Genomic DNA, 22,024 nt, shown 5'->3' on the forward strand with positions numbered 1-22,024 from the left:
ATGTCTCAGTTAACAGTCTTACTAGTGCCACAGAGTTACTACACAGGGTTGGACAGCTCATCTGCCATGCATGTTTTCGTCTGTGAAAAACAGGGTGGGACTAGATAACCTTTAAAGGTCTTATCCCCTGGCAGTAATACTTTTTAATCTGCAGAAAGTAGCATTTCTTTGACCAGTAAGTTACATGGTAGGAGTTTGATTAGCCATCTTCTGTAATACTGTGGAGGATTTTACCACAAAGCAAGGATAAACGCCTGGACTCAGTGGTATGCCCTGTAATCCTAGCACTCAGGAGGCCACGACAGATGGGTTGAGCGTTTGAGGCCAGCCTGAGCTATGTAAAGATCCTGTCTCAATAAAACAAAACAGAAAAGTAAATGTTTGAGGAAATAGATATATTTAACCTGACTTAAGTAGTATACAATGTCTACAGTAATTGAATTAAAACATCATGTTATCCCATTAATATGTACAATTTTGTGGGGTTTTTGTTTGTTTTGAGACAGGTCTCGATATATAGCTCAGGCTGGCCTTGATCTCCAAGACCCTCCTGCCTTATACTGATTAAAAGTAAGTTTGCCGGTATGTTGGCACAGGCCTGTAATTCTAGCAATCGGGAAGCTGAGGCAGGAGGATCAGGAGTTTGAAGCCAGCCTGGGATACATAGTGACACTCTGTTTCAAAATAAATAATTAGGGTTGGAGGCATGGTTCAAGTAGTAGAGTGCCTTCCTAGCAAGCATGAGGTCCTGAGTTCAAGCCCCAGTACCACCAACTAAATTAATAAAATTAATTTAAAAGTAAAAAATCAAACAAATATTGCAGGGGAAGTAAGATTTTTCTCCATCTTCCTAGGGTCTCCAGCTGGATCAGGAAGACAGATTAACAGGGAAATTCACACAGATTTTGCTTCCATGAACATGGGAGATGTCACAAGAAAAAAGAAGGCCCAAAGAAGCAGTGCTGAGCACTTGTACACTGAGTTGACAAAGAGTAGGAAATTGTGGAAAGCAAATTGCGCACTGCGACGTGTTGAGCAAGGATGCTTTGCGCAGGTCTCCCAAAAAGCCATCTGGCTTTTGTGATAAGAACACTGTCCTCCTGGGAAAGGGAGGGAGCCTTTTGCTTGGGAGTTTCATCTCCTGCCTTCAGGAAGAAAAGGGGAGGTCAGAGAGTCCTTAAACCTGCTAGTGTCCAAGGCCTTCGCCCTAGATGACCAATATGTGAAGGCAGCGTGTCTTGGGAGGCCTGTCCTGAACTCCTTCCCTATGCTGACATTTCAAGTTAGTTCTGACTTTAGCATTCTACTCCGTGCTGCTGGGGGTGAAGCCCAGGTTCTCCTTCTACCACTTCAGCTTATAAACAACTCAGATTTCAAAACACGGTTTTAATTGCTCCCTTGTTCGTATTTTACAATATCAAGGTAAGGAACAGTTCCTCTTGTTCTGTGAAATTTAGGCATACGTCTTCTGGCAAAGGTCACAACGTGGTGCTGGGGAGGACAGTGAAGAGGCCTCACTGGGTTTGAAAACCACATGAAAGCAGGCATTGGGCTGGACTTGGCTCTGGGCCAAGTTTTCTGATCCTTCAATCAGGTAAGGGCATATTAAAGGCAAGAATTTTACCTTACCCATGAAAACTTAAATCTGATCCTTCCCTGGTAATAGAAACTGAAATAATGTCTGTTAAATTAAGTAACAGGTAGACAGGGCAAAAGGTAGACATTTTAGGGAAGTGACTTGCTGAACCACAGCAGATTCTGCTCCTCCTGAGGAAAGGATGCTGCTTCTGGCTGGCCCATGCTGCTGGGTAGATGGTAGCAATGACTGTCCCAACAGGGTCAGCTAAGTCATTTGTCACTTTCACTTTCATCTGAGATCTGGCAGGACGAGGGTTTGAACTCAGGGCTTCCTTCAAGTTTGCAAAGCAGGCACTTTGTCGCTTGAGCCACACCTCCAGTTCATTTTGCTCTGGTTAGTTTGGAGCAAACTATTTGCTGGGGCTGGCCTCAAACCAGGATCTCAGCCTCCCAAGCACCTAGGATTACAGGAGTGAGTCACTGGTGCTTAGTTTATGTGGAATCTTAACTGACACTGATGGTTCTCTGCCCTGCCTGTAACCTGCTTTAAGTCTTTTTTAGAGCCCAGTGTTGTAGAAACAAATCTAAGTAATACTTGCTGTTTTAAAAAGTGGGATTCACGAGATACATTTTCCAGACGAGCCCAGAGAATTGTCAGGCTGTTTTATATTATGGGCATTGCTCACTTTTATAGACCAGAACTAGGAATTTTCCAGAATTAAAAAAAAAAGGGCAAATCAATGCCCAAAGGAACTGATACAGAATTTGATCCACCTACAAAACTGAAATGCTTCCATCTGGGACCTACAGATGCTGCCTACAAAAGTCACTTCCTCCCTCTTCCTCTCCCTCATCATGCCTCCCAGACAGCACAAAAGCTTTTGCCTGAAGCCAAGAGAACCCTCTGCTCACTAAAATCGCTGATTTAGAGTCACACACCCAGGTGCAGTCAAACGCTGGTTTACAGGCTCACAATTGCATTTCTTGTTTGTTTATTCCTACCCCACCCCACCTGTATTTATTTATTTATCTGCTTATTAATTCATTTGTCTATGATTTGATTCCAGGTGGGTCGCAGGCAAATGTTAATCTGTATGGTGGACTTTCAAACAGGAATCCTATAAAAAGTGGCGCTACTCAGTGCAGGGCTATAACCTGATAATTGAGGAGAACAGCTGTATCAGGCGAGTATGACTAAAATAAAAGTAAAGGCAAAGAGCTCAAGTTTTAAGCTCGAGTTTACTCTTAAAATGTTAAGAGTACTCAAACACATAAGTAGTTTCCAAAAGAATACAGTCAGAGAGCTAGTTTGAACTCCTGAATTTCACAGGTGTCCAGGTGAGGAAAGAGGACAGCAGAATTAAAGGGACAATCCCGGGGCCTTACAGCACAGCCAGGCCTGACCTCAGCTCTCTAAACTTCACTTGGGCTCTGCACAGAGCACACAGAGAAGAAACCGAAAGAAGCCTTTCTTTCATCTAGGGTGAATTATCGCATGTTCATTTGTCCTTTTCTAACTTTAAAAAAAGTTATTAAATATGCCTTATTGGGAAAGGGGTTGCCCAAATGTCATGATTTTGCTATAACCAGTAATCCCTGTTGCCAAGGTGGAGATGAAAAGTTCACAGTCCTTTCTTGTACCATATCAGGACAAATGTCTGAAGGAAAGGGGAATGCAGGGGGAGGGGAAGAGGGGAAGAACTCAATGGCAGAATGCTTGCCTAGCATACTCAAGGCCCTGAGTTCAAGTCCCATTACTGAAATAAAAAGGAAGAAGGGAGGGAGGGAGGGAGGAAAAGGAGAAAGACACAGACAACCGCTTTCTCCCATCAGCATCTACTCAGTGCATGCTCAATGGACAAATGCACACTAGGGGGACAAGACATAGGAAGTAGAGAGCTGACCACCAAAGAAAGAAAAGTTCAGAATCTTTGCAAACTTTCTGTTAAGTATAAAATTATCCTAAGAGAAAAGGTTAGATCAAAAAGAATTAACCTAGAAGGTAACACCCACACACAGGAAATCAATGTGAGTCAATGCCCTGTATAGCTATCCTTATCTCAACCAGCAAAACCCCTTGTTCCTTCCTATTATTGCTTATACTCTCTCTACAACAAAATTAGAAATAAGGGCAAAATAGTTTCTGCTGGGTATTGAGGGGGGGAGCGGGAGGGGGTGGAGTGGGTGGTAAGGGAGGGGGTGGGGGCAGGGGGGAGAAATGAACCAAGCCTTGTATGCACATATGAATAATAAAAGAAAAATGAAAAAAAATAAAATAAAATAAAATTATCCTAAAATAAGTTACAAATGCGTAGAGGAGTAGAGGAGCTGGTATTCCAATGTACATACTATTTGCCAGCCCTCTACCTACACGACACATGGTGGGTGAGTGGTCCTGGTGTCTCCTCAAGTTTATTTCCTCAATTCAAAGCCTTGAATTCAACTTTAAATTTTATTACATTTCTGAGTCTGTGGTAAACTTGTGACTTGGTTACTTAGTTCTTTAACTAGCACGTGTCCTAAATTGCTTTTGGTTGCCCAGCTGAAGAGTGGCATTGCTAGATAACAGAAAAATCACTCAAATCCAGTTATGATTTAAAGGCAGTCTTGTTTATGGCTTATACAAATATTTATAATTAAGAACTGAGCAGCAGAGAGTTAAGTGTAAGAATGTGTCATGAAAGAGAGGTTTTACTTCTAACAGAGGTGGTTTCATTTTATTTTTCTTTTTCACAGTTCCGGGGATGAACCCAGAGCCTCACAGCCTCAGCCCAGAGGCTGCACTTTGCCAGTTGGGAGTCAGTTTAGATTCTGGCCTTGGGAAGCAAAGCAGAAATGAGTCTTTGAACTTTAGCAAGCTGCCCTCTGTTGCCACAGGAGGGGTTGTTTGGTGTGCTGCGGATGGAGAAGGAAAGAAGTTTGCTTTTCTTTTTTTTTTTAATCTTTCTTAGAGTAGTTCCACAGGCTTTTATTCTTTCTATACCCCTCCCTCCCGCAACTTCCTCTTCTCTTTTTCCATCTCAATTGACAATTAGGAAGGAATTCTCAGAATGCAGCTTCAGGTCCCTGAAGTTTTGATTTCTTCAAGTTACCTCCATAGCTTATTTTTAAAAAGTAGAAAGGTCAAGGAGCTGTTTCGTGGGAAAGGGTGCGCCTAGCATCAGTGAGGCCCCGAGTTCCTTCCCCAGCACCACATTAAAAAAAAAAAAAGGTATTAAAACCATAAGTTCTTTTTTTACTTCTATAAAAACCTTGTCTGATCCAACAGCCCCCTCCTTCATGATCTTAAGTTAGTGGCGTTTCATCTTTTTAAAAATGGCTTTAAACTTTTCAGGCTCCCAACCCGACATTTAAAACTGTAATCAATACACCTGTAAGTGTAATAAAAATTTCAGGAAATACTGCTTACCTTCACTATTTGTTTGTACAACGAGTATTCACTCCTTTCTCTTTTCTTCTCATTCACAACCTCCAAAATGTGCTTTGACTGGCAGCTTGTAAAACAGCTCTAAAGATGGCAAGCCTTTGGGAGTGACGCCCCCTAGTGACCATAATATACATTGGCACTGCAATCTGATGCTAAAAATCACACTTTAAGAAATTTTATTTTTGCTGAAAATTGGTAATTTATAAAAACCAACTACAAGGGAGAAATAAAAATAAGTGTGCCTGAAAAAATCAGGACTTCATCAAAGGCAAGTTGTAGTAAGCAAGGCCATTCGTTACTGCACATCACAGGGAGGGGCTGTCTGGACTCAAATATTTTAGCAAACGATTGTGATGATGCTTATATGCACAAATTAGCTAATTGTGCCTGAAATCACCAAATTAGCAAATTGTGTCATTTTCGATGCCTAAAATAAAAATGCCTGTGTATACAATGTCTTACAGTTGAATGTTTGCATATCTTAAGGACTCAAAAAAATTGGTCCATTTATTCTCAGAGATGTGAAAATATAAGTTGGTCCTCTCACAGAGCATACGGCTAAACTGCTGGGCCTGTGAGCATCTCTCAGGAAGGTGTTCAGAGTGTGTCTTCTTGAATCATAGGAACGCTGAGGATAGTGGCTGTAATGGCTCTCAGAGAGAATTAATTCTTAGAGAATTAACTCAGCTTCATCGTGGGGACAACAGAGCTCTAGAGAGGGTGGGCCACCAGAACAAATGACAGCCTGGACTTGGATATGGGTTGGGTTTGCACCCGGGCTTTTTCCCTTATTGTGTGATGCTGGCTGGTGACTTCTTCACCTTTCTCAATTCTGTCTCCAAAGCAAACATGGGAAATTTTTGTGGACTCACTGGCTTATGGCACATCCACTATGGTCAACATATCTCAAGCAGGTATTTTAGTGACTTTAAAAGGGAAATTCAGGGATTTTCTCATAACACTTTAGGGAAACTTGTAAAATGACAAAATCACAGTAAGGTTCCTTCTAACATTCTCAGTTCAAATGAAGGCGTTAAGGGCCTGTCCAATGCAGCTGACCAAAGCTAGGACTAAAACCCACGTCTCAGTGTTCCACACCAAAGCTCTTTCCAGGAGACATGGGTGCCCAAAAGAATTGGAGTTTTATTCTTCCTTAAGGATGCCTGTGCAGTGTTGTAACTTACCGTACATCTTTGAGCAGACTTCATGTTCTCATACTACTGAGCTTTGGTGATGGGATTATACAAAGGTGTCTCTGAAGTTCACTGAAACAATCCCGAGGGAGATGAGAAAAGAGCAAGGTAATTCACTTAGTGAATAACAAGTTCTCCTCTGTATTGGTAGATGGTATTTTCCAAAGTATGCTCCAAATGGAGCAGTCCTAAGGAGAATGGAAAGTGAGATCAAAGAAATCAGGGTTCAAATGCCAGCGCCAGCTTCCTAGCTGACAGATACCACATGCGTTCTAGCTCCATCTCCCCCTATCAGTTAACAAAATCACCACACTTGCATGGAGTTCATGTACCATATTTATAACACACAAAACAAATGTGTACGGGAAACTCAAATGTCAGTTACCCTTTCATTTCAAGTGTCCAAAAATTGCCTTTGTTAACTGAGGTACATTTCAGTCTGTGCATGAATATATACCCCACAAAACCAAACTTCAGAGGAATGTTGGCAAAGGACAAATAGAGAGCATAAGAAAACCTAGTGTTCTCTAGCTGGTGTAGGTATAGGATTCCTGTTCTTTGTTTTACAGCTCAGTCATCCTGACTTTGGGATGTTATCCTCAGCTAGTTCTCAATTCCTCCACCTTCTACCAGTCTCAAGTGAAAGAACAAAGTTAGGCAACCCTAAGTTTCCAAAGCTTTGTTATTTTGAGATGTCTAACCAAACTAATGAAAACAGTTGGCTCTAAAGAGGAGTCCTGTGTGTGTGTGTGTTGCTAGAGACTGAAGCCAGGGTGGCCTCTTGCATGCTTGGCAAGTGCTCTACTGCAGACCTATTTCCCCCGCCTCTGAGAATTTCTTAAACTCTAGGTTTTATTAAGGACCTGAGGGCCACTATGCACCCACTACTGCTGCAGTCCTCACAACCACCTTCTGAGACAGGAACTACTAGGCCAGGATTTAGGAAAACTGAGGCCCAGGGAGCTGGGATCTGATCCAGGTTGACTAGGAGGCTGTGTTACCACTGTGACTCTGTGCTTAACCTGTATCAACACCCTTTCTGTGAAGTTTTTCTTCTCCTAGATTGTTGAACAGTCTGAACACACAACCTAATGACCACAAGTCATCTGGTCCTGTTTTGAGGTTAGAGTTCTCTCGTAGATCACAAGCACTACTTATTCTATACCCCCATCCTCACACACACACCTAGATGATACAACCTACAACTCACAACTGAGCTAAGAAATGTAGACATGGAATTACTTTATGCTGGGAAAGAATAGTTTTAATATCATTTATATTCAATAGATTTCAATCAAATATAGAAACAATTTTTTTAGTCAACTATCCCAAAACTTTTCATGTTTCACTTTAAACTCTATAGATGAACCAGTATTTGGTGAGTCAACGAATGTAGTAAAAAGGTGTTTTGTTATTGACCAGTCCTGAAAGGCCTACTTAGGGAATGATATAAATACTAACCAAACCTGGGAGGATTTGGATTTTAAAAGCTTAAAAAGGACTAACTGGCTATTCAGTTTTACCTATTTTGTTACAACAGTGTTCTCTAATACACAACCTTGGCTACACCCCTCCTCTCTGGGCCTTGGTTTCTATTATAAAAGGTTGTAAGTTGCCTAGATCAAGTTTTTCATACTGACTTGTAGCAAGAAAATAACTTTTTGTCATGATCTAGTACACGTACATTTGTATCTGAAGCAAATTTCATGAACCAATACTTATCCTTAACTTCCGCAATGACTTCTGATATTTAAAATGTTGCTTGCTGCAGGTGGGGGGGCGTAGCTCAGTGGTGTCTAGTGTGCACAAAGCCCTGTGTTCGACAAACCCTGTACTGTGTAAAACATTTTTTTATTACCTCTCATTAAGATGAAGCTATGACTCCTATTTTTAAAACTGTGAAAAACATTAGTGGTCTTAAATTAGCTAAGAGTAAAACTAGGAGGGTAGAGAGTAAACCCCATCTTATTTTTTTCCAGCAATTCTCAGAAATGAGATTTGCCTGTTCAGCATTTCATCAATGGCTGTACCACTCCCTTCAGTGATTTTTATAGGCTTTTCTTTGCAGTTCAGGAACACACTGGTGAGAAACACTCCTTTGAGGAACTTCACAGGCTGCCATGTCTTAGGACAGGCGAATGATAAGGAACGGACAGTGTGCTGATTTTCTTAGGGCATCCTTTCCTAAGTTGTAAAATGGAACTTGACTATCCTCTTATCTTTTCCAGTAATATAACCAGCAAACTTTCCTGCCCCATCCCTTGCTCCTTTAAGTGGCTTGGCCTGGCCAGTACTGATAGTTTTTTCTTAGTACTAACCTACAAGAAACCTAAAACATCAACTACTTTCTGTGGGCTGTAATGTTTGCACAGCCCTGGCTTTTCCTGTGTCTTTCAACGATTCAGAAAGCTTGGGGTGACTTGACTTCTAACTTGAGACTTGAAAAACGTCCTAAGCAAAAAGAAGCTCGCAGCTGAAAACTGTTTGCACAGATGCAAAGTAATGGTCATTTATATGCCAAAGTCTGAATTCCAGTTTGTTTGTTTTTAATTACATATCCAACCAAGTGCACAAAACCACAAATGAGTGTAGAGAAAATGACATCTTTGCTATTTTTAGGCTGAAATGTGGAACTCATAATACAGCTGCCATAAATTTTCACACTCAGGGATAAAATGACCTATAACCAGGAAAAACAACAACACACACCCAGGTCTAACAGTGGTAAACAGTTTTTATTCAGGCGATGAAACATGGAAAAAATATATTAGTAATTATAATAATTTCATTTGTGAGTATAACTTTTACAAATATTTACTTGACATATAAAAAGGGAAATTACTATGAATATAAAATCTATGCAGATGATGATTCCATCCCACGCCATCCTGTCAGCAGGAGTCAATGTGGCACTCACCCCTCCAGGTGAGGGGCTCCGCCCATGCTTCAGGGACACAGTGGAGGCAGATGTGCAATACACATTACTGGTTGGCACCTTACACAGTGGGCATCTATTGGCAAACACACACTTGCTAACAGCAATACTGACTGAAAAGTTTACTGCTACCTCTGTTTTTAAATAATGCTCAGTGGCTGTGAAGGACTGAGGCGGAGGCCAAGGCTGAGGCCAAGGTGTGACCTATACACTGCCCTGTATCTGGACTGGATGTAGTTTCAGAGTTCAAATTTTTTATGTCCATTTGAAAATTATTCATAAATATAGCATATCAGTTAATGACATGGAATATATTCCAGACACCACTAAAAGGGGACAGAGTGGCATCCTGACAGTCGAGAAGTGAAGAATCCATACAGGGAAGGCTTAGGACACACCTCAGCACTCAGCCTGGCCCCTCCAAACAGTTAAAGCATCGTACAGACTGCCACAGGCCAGCATCGCACACAACAACTCATATTAGAACTATAACCAAAATCTATATACTTATATAATAGCTGTAACCATATTATAGTTAATTAAGTCATTCCTTAGGAATCTTGTTTGTCCAAATCTAACTGCATGCTAAGAGGCACAGGAATGGGATCACATTTGGATGAAAAACTACAAAAAGTGCAATCTCTAGTCTCCAGAACGCAGGCTCTGGCACCAAGGACGGTCCTCAATGGGGAGTGCTATGCATGTGCTCTCTTCCAGAGGAGCTCCTAGGACAGAAGGGTGGGTCCTATCACTTCCTTCACCTTTACTGTTTGGGAAATGTGGTGACTGCATGGTAAATTGCTTCCTTTTCTTTTTTGTGGTATTGGGAATGAAAGCCAGGCCTGGTGCATGCTGGGCAAGTGCACTACAGCTATATCCCCAGACCTGGTGAATTGCTTTTTAAAAATAACTGGAATCTGGAGGCCAGTCAAACCTTTTTGGACAGAAGTCTCCTCAAAATGACTTCTTTATTAAAATCTTTGAAAGAAGATGACTTCTTAGACCTTTGGCTTGACATTCCGGGATTCCCAGACTATATTTGTTCTTTAATAATCAAATAGTAAGGTTATCTTTAAAATTCTTCATAATAAATACATCTCTACTTTAAAATCCCCTGCCTGAGTCACTTAATCTTTCAACACTAGTTTCTCTCTTCCCAAGAAGAAGTGAAGCAAGAAACCCATCTGAGAGCAAGCTCAAACAGTCACAGTACTACAAAGAGACAGTAATAGCCATTAACAATTCATGAGATGGTGATCAATTAAAATGAAAAACCAAAGGAAACAGAAAGGGGCTTTAGAATGCTTACTCCACTAAAAAAAAATGGCCAAGTCATTTCCAACTCTGTGCAAAGACTTCCAGCACTGTTCTAAAAACCCTTCGTGAGCTGCAGGGCTACTTCTCGCCTTTTGCTAACTTTTCTAGAAGTGAAAGCTTCAATTGGCTGCTTCAGCCAAGAACGCTCAGAGCAGTCTGTTCTTCGTTTTTAATTAGACAGAACTAATTCAGGGCTGTCTACTAAGTACCTAAGCACTCGTCTGCAGTACTGCCAAGGGTGAACAGGTAGACAGGGACACAGACACCGCTGGGAAGAAAATTCAATCTGAGCTACCCTACCAAATGACAGCTAATCTTCCCTTAGATGCTGCTCTGGAAGGCAGCCAAGCCTCAGCTTTTCCCATCATGTGCTTCTGCACTCCCTAATTTGGGCTGGGTCTGAAGAAGATGGAAACCATGGTGTCCTGGGCTACTCAGTGTTTCCAGCAGGATTTCACAGAACAAAAGGTTTGGGAAAGTCACTGGCTTCAAGGAGTTTTTCCAAATAAAGGAAATGTTGAGAAGTCTGACTGTAACCAACTGTCTTAGCTGAAAACATGGTAAACTAGTCTGTCTCCTATCACAATACTCTGGCAAAGTTAGAAACTGAAGACGTGGCTCTGGATGTAGAGTCTCAACAAGACCACCTAGTATTCCAAATCACCAAGTCAGCAGCTTCCTTCTAGTTCCCTTGCCCTTTTTTCTAACAGTTTGTTTGTTTGTTTGTTTTCCTTCTGTGGTGCTGGGGATCAAATCCAGGGCCTTGCATATGGCTAGGCAAGAACTCTACCACTGAACCACACCTCTAGCCCTCAGTTTTTTGAGACAGGGTCTCACTATGTAGCCTAGGCTGGTCTCAAACTCTTAATCCTCCTGCCTCCACTTCCAGATAATTGGGATTACAGGCATGGGCCACTATACTTGGCATTTAAAAAAACTGCCTAACAAATAATTTGGCTCTCATGTTTTGTTTAAACAAACTTGACTATATTCTTATTCTCCAGAGTTCTTTTGCTTTTTTCTATTTCCCTCCCTCCCATTTTTTTTTTTTTTTCAGTGCTGGGGACCGAACTCAGGGCCTTGCACTTGCCAGGCAAGTGCTCTTGCACTGAGCTACATCCCCAACCCCTCTCCAGAGTTCTAAAAACTTTTTTTGGCTTATTTTTACAGGAAAATACACATACTTCATTCTTCTCTTGATTTGCCAGCCTGTGCAAGGCTACATTTTTACTCTTGTTGGAGAGCCTCCATCTGTCAATTTAGAATGGTGGACATGTTCTTACACTGGTATGACTGAGAGAGGCCAGTGGCAAATATTACTTAACAAGGGCCCTTTCGCATTCGGGTGCAGCAACTTCACTCACCAAGGTCTAGTTTTTAGGAAGTCTCTTCTACCAGTGTGCTAGGGAAGGATTGTCATCACTTGTTTTAACACGTAGCATCACTGTACTTTTAAAATACACAAAAAGCTTAAAAAGATGACTGGGACAGGGAATGCAGCACTTGCATAGCATGTGCAAGACTATGGGTTCACTCCCTAGCACTGCAAACAAAATGTTTTAAAGGAAACAAAATGACTATGGATTTATAATGGAGACCACTATTAGCCTTTCACAGTTAAAACAGGTCAGTATAAAACAAGTAAACATGGATATGTCACCAAAACATAGCAGCAAAAGGTTTTGCAATACTTCTTTCTGCACCTGTACTTTGTAGCAGAGGACTAAGAGAGGAAAATGATTATGCCACCAGGAGACACTTGTACTTGATACAATGACTACTGGTACAGCATTTATATTAAGCCACAGTGACTACTATCAAAACCCAAATGATTGTCAAGCCACTTCTCCAACCACAGAAAACTTCTGTTGTTCTTTTTTGTTTTGTACAAAATGTTAAGACAATAGGCTTTAAAATACAGCCTAAGCACCAATTATGATAAATGCCTACTGGTAAAATATGACTTCTGGCTTGAAAAGACATTATTGACTTCCCTGGTGCTAAAGACTTGCACCCACATGAGTAAAACACTGCTAAAGAAATACTCATCTGTAAGATCTACAGAGGTTCTCCACGAGGCACAATTCACTGCTGAGCTTGGCTCATGCAACAGTTTTACAAGAGAAGCAGGGAAGCACACATGTACTGAATACAGTGCGTATCACCTTGAAGACTTTCAGGGTGTAGGATTATGACAGAAGAGAGGATTTGGTTTTGCCTCTGGAATGGAAGGGAATTCACTGGCATTATGTAGGAAATTTCCATTTTGGGAAAAGAGTCTAGTATGAGCTGGCAGAGTTTGGTTTTGCTTGTTTGGGCTTGCTCTTGCACTCCTGTCTCCACTATTCAAACTGTCTTTGTTTAAACACTTCCCAATGTGCTGATTTGTGGAGTGGGACACGTGGTTTTTACTACCTGTTTTGTCAAAAATTCCATCATAAGTCTGAAAGCATTTGCTGCCTTTCCCCCTCTATCATAACATCTGAAGAACAATGTACCACACCTACAAAGACAAAACACTGCTCCTATATCTTGTAACTGGTAATGGGCTGCAGTTATCTTTTAATTAGATAAGATCTTCTAAGCTTTTCACAATGAAGTTTCCTTTATATATTTCAAATAGATAACGAAGGTGAGCTGTTGATTTTGTATCAATAAATTGAAGCAGAGGAGACTAATAACTCCAGGGAAGATATGTCAAAGCCCAGCTCCGAAGGAGGTCACACTACTCAATACAGATGTTATTTGTCATCTCAGGATCAAGAACCATACCTGTCAGAGCTGAGGGGTGTCCAAATACCAACAGGGCAAAGACTTTTCCCCAGATGTGAATGCCAAAGTCTGTGGCATTCACATCCTCAATCCACCATTTTTTTTTTTTGGCGGCGGGGAGAGGTGGTAGTGGGAATTGAACCCTGAGCCTTGCATGTGCTAGGCAAGTGCTCCATTTAAGCCATGCCCTCAGACCTTTTGTTTTGTATTTTTGGGATAGAGTACTACTAACTTTGCCTGGGCTTGCTAGGCCTATAACTTCTGAGCTCAAGGAATTCTCCTGCCTCTGCCTAAAGTAGCTAGGAGCTGGGATTACAGAAGGATACCACCACTGCTGCCTTTTTCTTTCTTTCTTTTTTTCTTAAAGACAGGGTCTTGCTATGTTGCCCAGGTGGATCTTGAACTCCTAGGCTAAAACAACCCACCTGCCTCAGCCTCCTGAGTATCTGGGACTACAAGTGCATGCCAACTATGCTCAGCACCCAAATGCTTAAGTTGGCGTTTGAACCAGGACCTTGTTTCAAAGTAGGGTCTTACATATATGAAGGAAACACATTCTTTTACAGAGACATTCTCATCTGACTATGCTTTAGGGAAAAAGCAGCATATATAGATATATATGTATGGGTAAGAGTATGTATAAAAAGGGTACTCAGAGCCCCTTGTTGTTTATAAACAGGAAATAACAATAAGCCAAATTATTTCCTTCAATAAAACTGATAACAATGAAAATGAAAAGATTAAATAGGTCACAAAACATCAAACAGTGGAGAAGATGAGCCCCAACAAGTAGTCATAAAATTGGAAATTTAACAAACTTAGGAAAAGTAAAAGTGATGTTAGGACGAACTAAAGACAGAGAAATCACAAACCCAGACTCAGCACCTAACTCAACCTACAGCCGGGGACAGCGAGACTGGGGCACAGTCAGGTCACCCTCCTTCCTTCCTGACCAGACTGGACTCCAGGGTCTTCCAGAGCTATTGCATGGGCAGCAAAGCAGGACAGGCAGCAGGAGGCATGTGCTTTTTTTTTTCTTTTCTTTTTTTCTCTGCAAAGGGGTGATTATTCCTGGATAAGGCAAGGTAACTGTGGTCACAAAAGACACAGCCAAATGCAGAGCTACTGAGCTAATGGGAGGAATCTCAGTCAGTCTTTCCCAGCTTTGCGATCAGCTCGTCACAAATTTTTGTCAGTTCTTCAATTTCTTGGTTCTGAAAGACAGATGATACCATTATGCAGGCTACTCTGTATTCTGGACAAAGCTGATTATAGATAGATAGTCCCAGGACTGGCTAGATCCTACACAAATACCCTAACTCAGGGTTCTTCACTTTTCTACAGCACAGATCCTTTAAGAAAAGGAAGTCCACATACCTTCTTCCCAGCAGAAGATACTCAGTATTGCACCTAAACTGAATTGAGGGCAAGGGGAGTCACGAGGCCCCTGAAGCCTGGCCATGTGCCTCTGAGTTCTCACATTTTCTTGTTATCACGGAGAACTTGCTAAACACACAATTATCTGAGTCTCACTCAATCCAACAGCAGCCCCAAGGACAAGGATTTTGGAGTCTAAGCATCCCAGGGATACTGTTTGAGGGACCATCCAACACCATGCTTTAGCTCCTAAATGGAAATGGAGCAAGCAAAACATGGGAGACGTTTAAACAAAAGAGCTAAAAATTACTGAGTAGTGAAAAACAGAACTGCTGCTACCAGAGCTGAGCATTAAGGTTTTTTATTACAATGAGTCTTGTTGTCAGCAAGAGGGTCTTTTGGTAGCTACCACCTCCAGCTGTTAACTGTGTACCAGTGACAAGCACAGCCCAAGGAAATAAGGTTCTGTTCTTGAGACCTGCAGATCTGAAAAGCATCCAGTGACTAGGTGATTAGGGTTAGATACACACCACCATCTGACCCACTGAAGGTGCCATCAGTCTTGGAGCACCCATCACCTGACAGTATAAGCCACTCCTAAATCAGCTTCTCTGCAAAATGGACTTTGCACAGGGGACCTCCATCTTCTCATTGCTGGCTTTTGGAATAAAGTTGCCTTCCTTATCTCAACGTTTTGTCTCTCAATTTAATTGGCCTGTCATGTGGCAAGCAGCCAGACTTGGGTCCCCTAATACCTGCTGATTTTAATTTGCCTACAGTCTCTGATATGGAGACCACGTGTATTATGGGATGCTTGGCATCTCCATACTCCGCCCACTAGATGATAGTAGCATCTCCCAGTCATGACAAGTATTCATCTCCATACATTGCCTAATGTGCCCTGGAGGCCAAAACTGTCCCTAATTGAGAACCAATGATCTAAAACAATGAAAGGGGAAAATGGCTTCACACGTTGCATAAAAAGCAAACAAAAGCAACAAAAGGTAGCCTTGTAACCCCCACTAAGAAGTACCCAATCCCTTGCACATCAGTTGAAAGCAACTTCCTCCCTGCACCTTCCTGTGGGTGGCTTACTCCATATAAAATGCAGGAAGGTTAATGGAGCCACGTGTTTCCGTGAATCAATTCACAAAGAAGCTAGGCTGAAGTGTCTGAGTAGAAGGGCAAGGCCAGTTTTCCCAGGTCCATGGTGAGCTAAGCACACTGTGGACAAACCAACGACCTATGTGAACAACTGTGGAGAAGAGCCAAGTGTCTGGCGATTGTGTAGACCAAACCCCTTGCTGTACCTTTTGCTGAAGGGCCCTCTCCAGGGACTCCACCTTCATCTGCTCCTTCCGGAGTCCAGCGTGGAGAGCTGCACTCTCAGCCTTTGCCTTTGTGCGTACCTGAGCAATCTCTTCATTGGCTCTGTGTATGGTGTTTTTTGTTTAGAATAAAGAAAAGAAAAGCATGTGGTTAGCCATCAGGCAAATGAGAGTTAGGATATTAACTACTGACTTCTATCCACACACACTTAAAAGAACTGATTGCATGATCAGAGAAAAGACAAGTAGTGACCTACAAAATTCAACTTGCATGCAACTGCTAAGGAAACTTTTATGGCACATACCAATGCCAGGATTGAGTTCAAGGGCCACAATGTTCTTCAAATTTTATATTTCATGAGAAAATGGAATACTGACGTTTTTATAACAATCTTATTATTTTTTTTTTTTGGTGGTACTGAGGCTTGAACTCAAGGTCTCACACTTGCTAAACAACCCTCAACCCCTTTTGGTTTAGTTATTTTTCAGGCAGGTCTCAACTTTTTTTTTTTTTGGCCCAGGGCTAGCCTCAGACCTCAGTCCTCCTACTTATGGCCTCCCAGTATAGCTAGGGTCGCAGGAGAACACGATCATGCCTGGCTTATTGGTTGAGTTGCAGTCTTGCTAACCCCTGCTCCCCAACCCAGCCTGGCCTCAAATTGTGATCTGCCTGATCTCTGATACCCAAGTAGCTGGGCTTACAGGTGTGGACCACTGTGCCATGATGTTTGTTTTGTTCTTTCTGAGGTACTGGGGATTGTGCTCAGGACCTCATACTTGCTAGGCAGGTGCTCTATCACTTGAGCCACTCTGCTAGCCTTTTTGTGTTATTTTTGAGATAGGGTCTCACTTTATGCTTGGGCTGACCTGGACTTCGATCCTCCTATTCGTGCTACCCCTTGTAGCATGTGTCACTGCTCCCAGTCATCAGATGAGATGGGGTCTTGCAACCCTTTTGCCTGGGCTATCCTGTAACCATGACACTCCTGATCTTTGTCTGCTCCCAACCACAGTCTTAATTTTTAAAACTGAGTATAATAGTGGATTGGACCATTCTGGAAATCATCACAGCTAAAGAGTAAGGATTCTAAACACTGATGTCTATGAAACCCCAACCTCATATAAGTTATTTTATTAATGAAATGCAAGAACATATCTTAGACAAACAGCTGGTTAATTTAGAAAGCTAAAACTCACTAGTAATAGAGACATGCAAATTAAAATGATAAGCCTCTGGGGTTTTTTGGTTTGAATACAGGGCCTCATGTATGCTAACAGGTGATCTACCACTGAGCTACTACCCCTGCCCCCAAATGATAACTGCAAAAAACACTTATCAGATGGGCAAAAATTAACAAGAATGGTCTTTGTCCTGTGTTGGCAGAGATGCAAGGAGACAGACAGGATCACATGGTGATGGGAAGGATGAAAACTGGCACTGTCTGTGAGGACAAAGTGGTGGTAACCAGGACATTTTAATATGTACACATCTGGGTGCAGCTCAAGTGGTACAGTACTTGCCTAGCATGTGTGAGCGCTGAGTTCAACCCCAGTGTCTTAAAATGTAATGCCTTCTGACCTGGCAGCTCCACTTTTATTAATTATCTAGTCATAGAAACAGTCTGTGCTTAGTGCACAATATTTTTTCCATTGTTTACAAAGGAAAAAATTTTGAAATTAAACACCCATCAGTAAAGAAATATTATAGTCCTGTAACCTAATAAAAAGAATGAGATTGAGCTCTATGTTCTGACATAGAAAAATAGCCTTGATATACTATTAAGTAAAAAAAAATTGTATAATATGACCCCAATATCTTTTATTTTTAAGTGCAAAAAAATTCCCACACCATTTTGGTTAGTATTGGTAAAAGGAACAAACAAAAGACTAGAGGGACATGCAATAAACCTTTAATGACCTATGGAAGTGGAAAGGAGAAAGAGAAACTTAAAAGTTTTTATAAATAGGACTCCAGACAGCAAAATGGACAAGTACATATTACTTGTTACATACAAAATAAAGCTGGCACCATTCCCTGAGGTAAATTCCGAAATGTATTGAACTCAAGGGCTTAAAAAATTAAGCTATGAAGGCACTAGAAAGAAAAATTGGTAGAATATTTTCTACCAAGGAAGATCTTTGTTACTATGACAGGGAATCCAGAAGTTGCAAAAGAAATGACTGATACATTTCATTACTTAAAAAAAATACATTTCTGCCAAGCACCAGTGGCTTACACCTATAATCCTAGCTACTCAGGAGGCAGAGAACAGGAGGATCGTGGTTCAAAACCAGCACAGGCAAATAATTCATGAGACCCTATCTCGAAAATACCAAATACAAAAAAGGTGGCAGAGCGGCTTAAGTGGTGGGGCACCTGCCTAGCAAGAGCAAGGCCATAAGTTCAAGCCCCAGTACTGCAAAAAACCACAAAACATTTCCATGGCAGGCTGAGTCAGTGGCAGGCTGAGTCAGGAGGATTGCAAGTTTAAGGCCAGGCTGTTTAAGGCAAGTTTGAGACCCTGTCTCAAAAAAAAACAAAAAACAAAAAACCCTCAAACAAAAAGAGAAAAAACCCAATCCCAAAAGATAAATGATAAATTAGAAAAATTATTCACAATTCAGCAGAATGTGATGGCACACACCTTGTAATAACACCTTATAATACCAGCTTCTCAACAGGAGAACCAAGGAGATTGTGGTTTGAGATCAGCCTGAGCAAATTTTTGAGATCCTATTTCAGCAGACAAGCCAGGTATGGTGGCACATGTCTGTGATCCCAGCTTTGTGGGCAGGTTTGTAGGAGGATTGTGGTCTGAAAACTAGAGACCTTATCCAAAAACATAAGCAAAGCAAAAAAGGGCTAGAGGTGTGGCTCAAGTGGTAGGAAGCCTGCCTAGCAAGCACAAAGCCATAACTTCAACCTTCAGTATTGACAAAAACAAACAAACAAACAAAAAACCTATAAAGCTAGAAGATAAGAAAGAAGTGGGAAAAGTGGGAAGGGCTGGGGCTGTAGCTCAGTGGTAGAGCATTTGCCACACATGTGCAAGGCCTTGAGTTCAATCCCCAGCATCTCACACACACATACAAATGAAGTGGGGGAAACATGTATCTAGAAGGAAACCTAAAAAGCAGCAACACTTCATTATCTAGAGGTAAATGTGGTGGAACTCTAGTGGAAGCAGGCCAGGATATTTTCTAATGTTCTAACCATCTAAAGGATATGGTTCAAAATGAAAGACAACATACACACACACACACACACAACATGAAACCTGAAGTTGCAAAACACTGAATTTTTGTTTTACAAATAGGAATACCGATAGCAAAATGTATAAATACATGTAGCTTTTTAGATAAAAAATAAAATTTCTGCCTCTGTCAATCTCCCCACAACACTATGAAAAGTGAGATTCATATCTTCAAGCTCTTACTTGTCTAGTTTTTCTTCTGCATGGATTTTCAGGGCTTGGTATCGCTGCTCCTCTTGTTTAACTCTAGCTAAATAATCCTGAGCACATTTTTTCAAGGCTTCTTCATTCTGTTTCAAAATGAAAGTTCAAAAGAAACAGTTGGCTCTGTTTTTCTTGTACTAGTAATATGCCATTTATCAGTTTTCATTTTTTAAAAAAGGGAAAGCCTAATTAGTACAGATGCCTTTACTTTCTATACCATGTCAACTTGAAATAGGCACATGTAGTTCTCACCAGACAAATTCTACATTATTTCTTCATGTCTTTAATTTTCAACCTCATACAATGGAGGTTGTTTATAATACACCTTCTTTAGGAAGTCACTTATTTAAAACTGAACAGAAACTTGACCACCATGTAAGTTGTCCAGTCTCATTTTTATTTAAAAATTTTTTCTATTGCTATTTTAAGACAGGGTCTCACTATGTAACCCAGGCTGGCCTTGAACTCTTGATCCTCCTGCCTTAGCCTCCTGGAATTATAGCCATGCACCATGAAGAATTTCTTTTTTTGTTATTATTGCTGTTGTGCTGGGCGGGGGGTACACTGTAGCATTTACAAAGGTTCTTATTAAGTATATCATACTTGAATTCCCCCTAAAATGAAGAATTTCAAGGGTGAGGCATGTATTGCACTGGTAGAGAACTTGCCAGCATGTGAAAGCTCTGGGTTTGATTCCTGGCACCACAAAAGGAAATAAAAAGAATCTTGCTTCTCTAAGTGCATTTATTGATAGAACACAACTAAATGATTGCATTTAATTTCTTCTGGACTATGCATCTTAGATATTTTGAACTGGGAACCCTTCTGTTATTAACATTGAAAGGATGACAGCAAAAACAAAATTTCTAAGATCCTCCGAAGGTCTGAGGGCTCCAGTTCCTGTGCACTGTGCCACACTTGGGTTACATCTAGAATTCACTTACTTGACCCAGTAGAGGAATGAGCAGGTGGATCACCTGCTTACACAACCTCTTGGAGAAAAAGTTGAGAAAACCCAGCTTTACTGGAATAAAAGTTACAAGGCCTACAGGCCCTGAGCTCCACAAAAAAGACTGCCTGCCTCTCTGACACACGTGTGGTGATCTGTTAACACCAGCCGGGAGACAGACAGAAAAGGACACTACCTTCTTAAAGCCTTCCAGCACGCCTTTCAGGTTCTCATATCTCCTGAAGAGATCAGAAAGGGACCTTTCCACAGAATTCAAGTCGGCCAGTGCCTGCTCCTTCTCCATGGTCAGCTGTTGGAAGCTCTTCTGAGAGGTCATACTTGTCCTCTGTTCATCTTCTGTGAATCACAAGTCAAAGCTTTAGTCAACAGACGGTCAAGCATATCAGAAGGCCATGTTTTGCCTTCTGTTCTTGGTGATGAGGACACAGCTATGAATGTAACAAAACTCTCCCAAAGACTTATTCTAGTTGGAGGAAGACATTTGGTGACCAGTGATGGGAAAAAGCAAGGTAGAGCAAGAGTGATGGGGGGAATGGCCTCTCTCAGAGGAAAAATTTGAACAGACACCCAAAAGAATCCAGAGTGGGAGCCATGCAGCTCAATATTCCACACAAGGGGATAGCCATGGCCAAGCTGTGTGGTAGTTGGTGATAGAGATAATAGAACATATTTTAGTACCTAATGGTTGAAAGATCAAACCTGGTTTTATTTAGGGAGACAATCCTTACAACGACTAGAAGATGTTGTAAATGCAACATAGGAGAACCATTAGTTGTTGTTTTATAAAGGCACCACTGAGTCTGACAGAGAGAAATCAGAACTTGGAAAACAAAGAAGGAAGAGGAGGAGGAGGAAGAAGAGGAAGAGGAAGAAGAACCACCTAACTACAGCTGATCCTCACTATTCACAGAATTTGCAAATTTGCCTACTTGCTAAAGTTCATTCAATACTATGGGCTTTTGTAGTCATTTGTGGACATGGGATGAAAATTTTTACTCACCTGATGTGCACATTCTTATTTGAGACTGAACAAGGCTATTCTCTGCCTTCTTGAAACCAGTCCTTTCTGTGATTTCCCTTAGCAGCACTGTTCTGCATTTTTGTTGGTGACACTGCTGTTTAAAGTGGCCCCAAAGGTGGCACTGAAGTGCTATCTAGTGTTCCTAAGCATAAGAAGGCTGCGAAGTACCTCAAGATAGTGGTAGGTAAGCTTGCTTTACACATGTATTACAGCACAGCTGGCTCGGTGGTCAATGTTAATAGAACAGCCATAGATATTAAATGAGGTGTCTTTCAACAGAAACATACAAAAAGACAAGGCACTGATCAGTGGATGGAAATGTTATAACCAGGCATTTGTGGGAACCTAATCCTGTACTTCTCCTAAAACCACTGTTTCAGTATTCACTAATTCAGTGTTTTCAGAAACTTTATAGAAAATATCTAACATGGAAATAAGGTAAGGGATAGACAAATTGAAGTTTGTATTAAGCTCTAAAAATCATCCATGGGTCTCTATGTGGTCTGAATGTTTATGCTCTTTGCCCCACTGTTTATATGTTGAAATCTAACCCCCAATGAGATGGTATATGTGTGAGCTTTGGGAAGGGGTGTTATGGTTTGAATATGAAATGTCCCCTACAGGCTCATGTGGTAAACACTTGTTCCT

The 22,024-nt window shown here is 41.3% G+C and overlaps 1 protein-coding gene across 12 annotated transcripts in view; it reads right to left on the bottom strand.

Moving 5' to 3' along the window:
* Positions 1-8,914: 8,914 nt before the first annotated feature.
* Tacc1 (transforming acidic coiled-coil containing protein 1) overlaps positions 8,915-22,024 on the bottom strand; it is a 133,941-nt gene continuing 120,831 nt past the window's right edge. For all 12 annotated transcript variants that reach the window (XM_074054623.1, XM_074054620.1, XM_074054622.1 and 9 more), the window contains 4 exons: positions 20,531-20,691; positions 19,365-19,471; positions 15,910-16,030; positions 8,915-14,436 (listed from right to left, as the gene is read on the bottom strand). In XM_074054623.1, coding sequence (XP_073910724.1) covers positions 14,368-14,436; positions 15,910-16,030; positions 19,365-19,471; positions 20,531-20,691 — 458 coding nt within the window. In that variant the 3' untranslated portion in view covers positions 8,915-14,367. The remainder of the gene's footprint in view (positions 14,437-15,909; positions 16,031-19,364; positions 19,472-20,530; positions 20,692-22,024) is intronic.

This window comes from Castor canadensis, chromosome 14 (assembly GCF_047511655.1).
Source record: "Castor canadensis chromosome 14, mCasCan1.hap1v2, whole genome shotgun sequence".
NCBI classification, from domain to species: domain Eukaryota; kingdom Metazoa; phylum Chordata; class Mammalia; order Rodentia; family Castoridae; genus Castor; species Castor canadensis.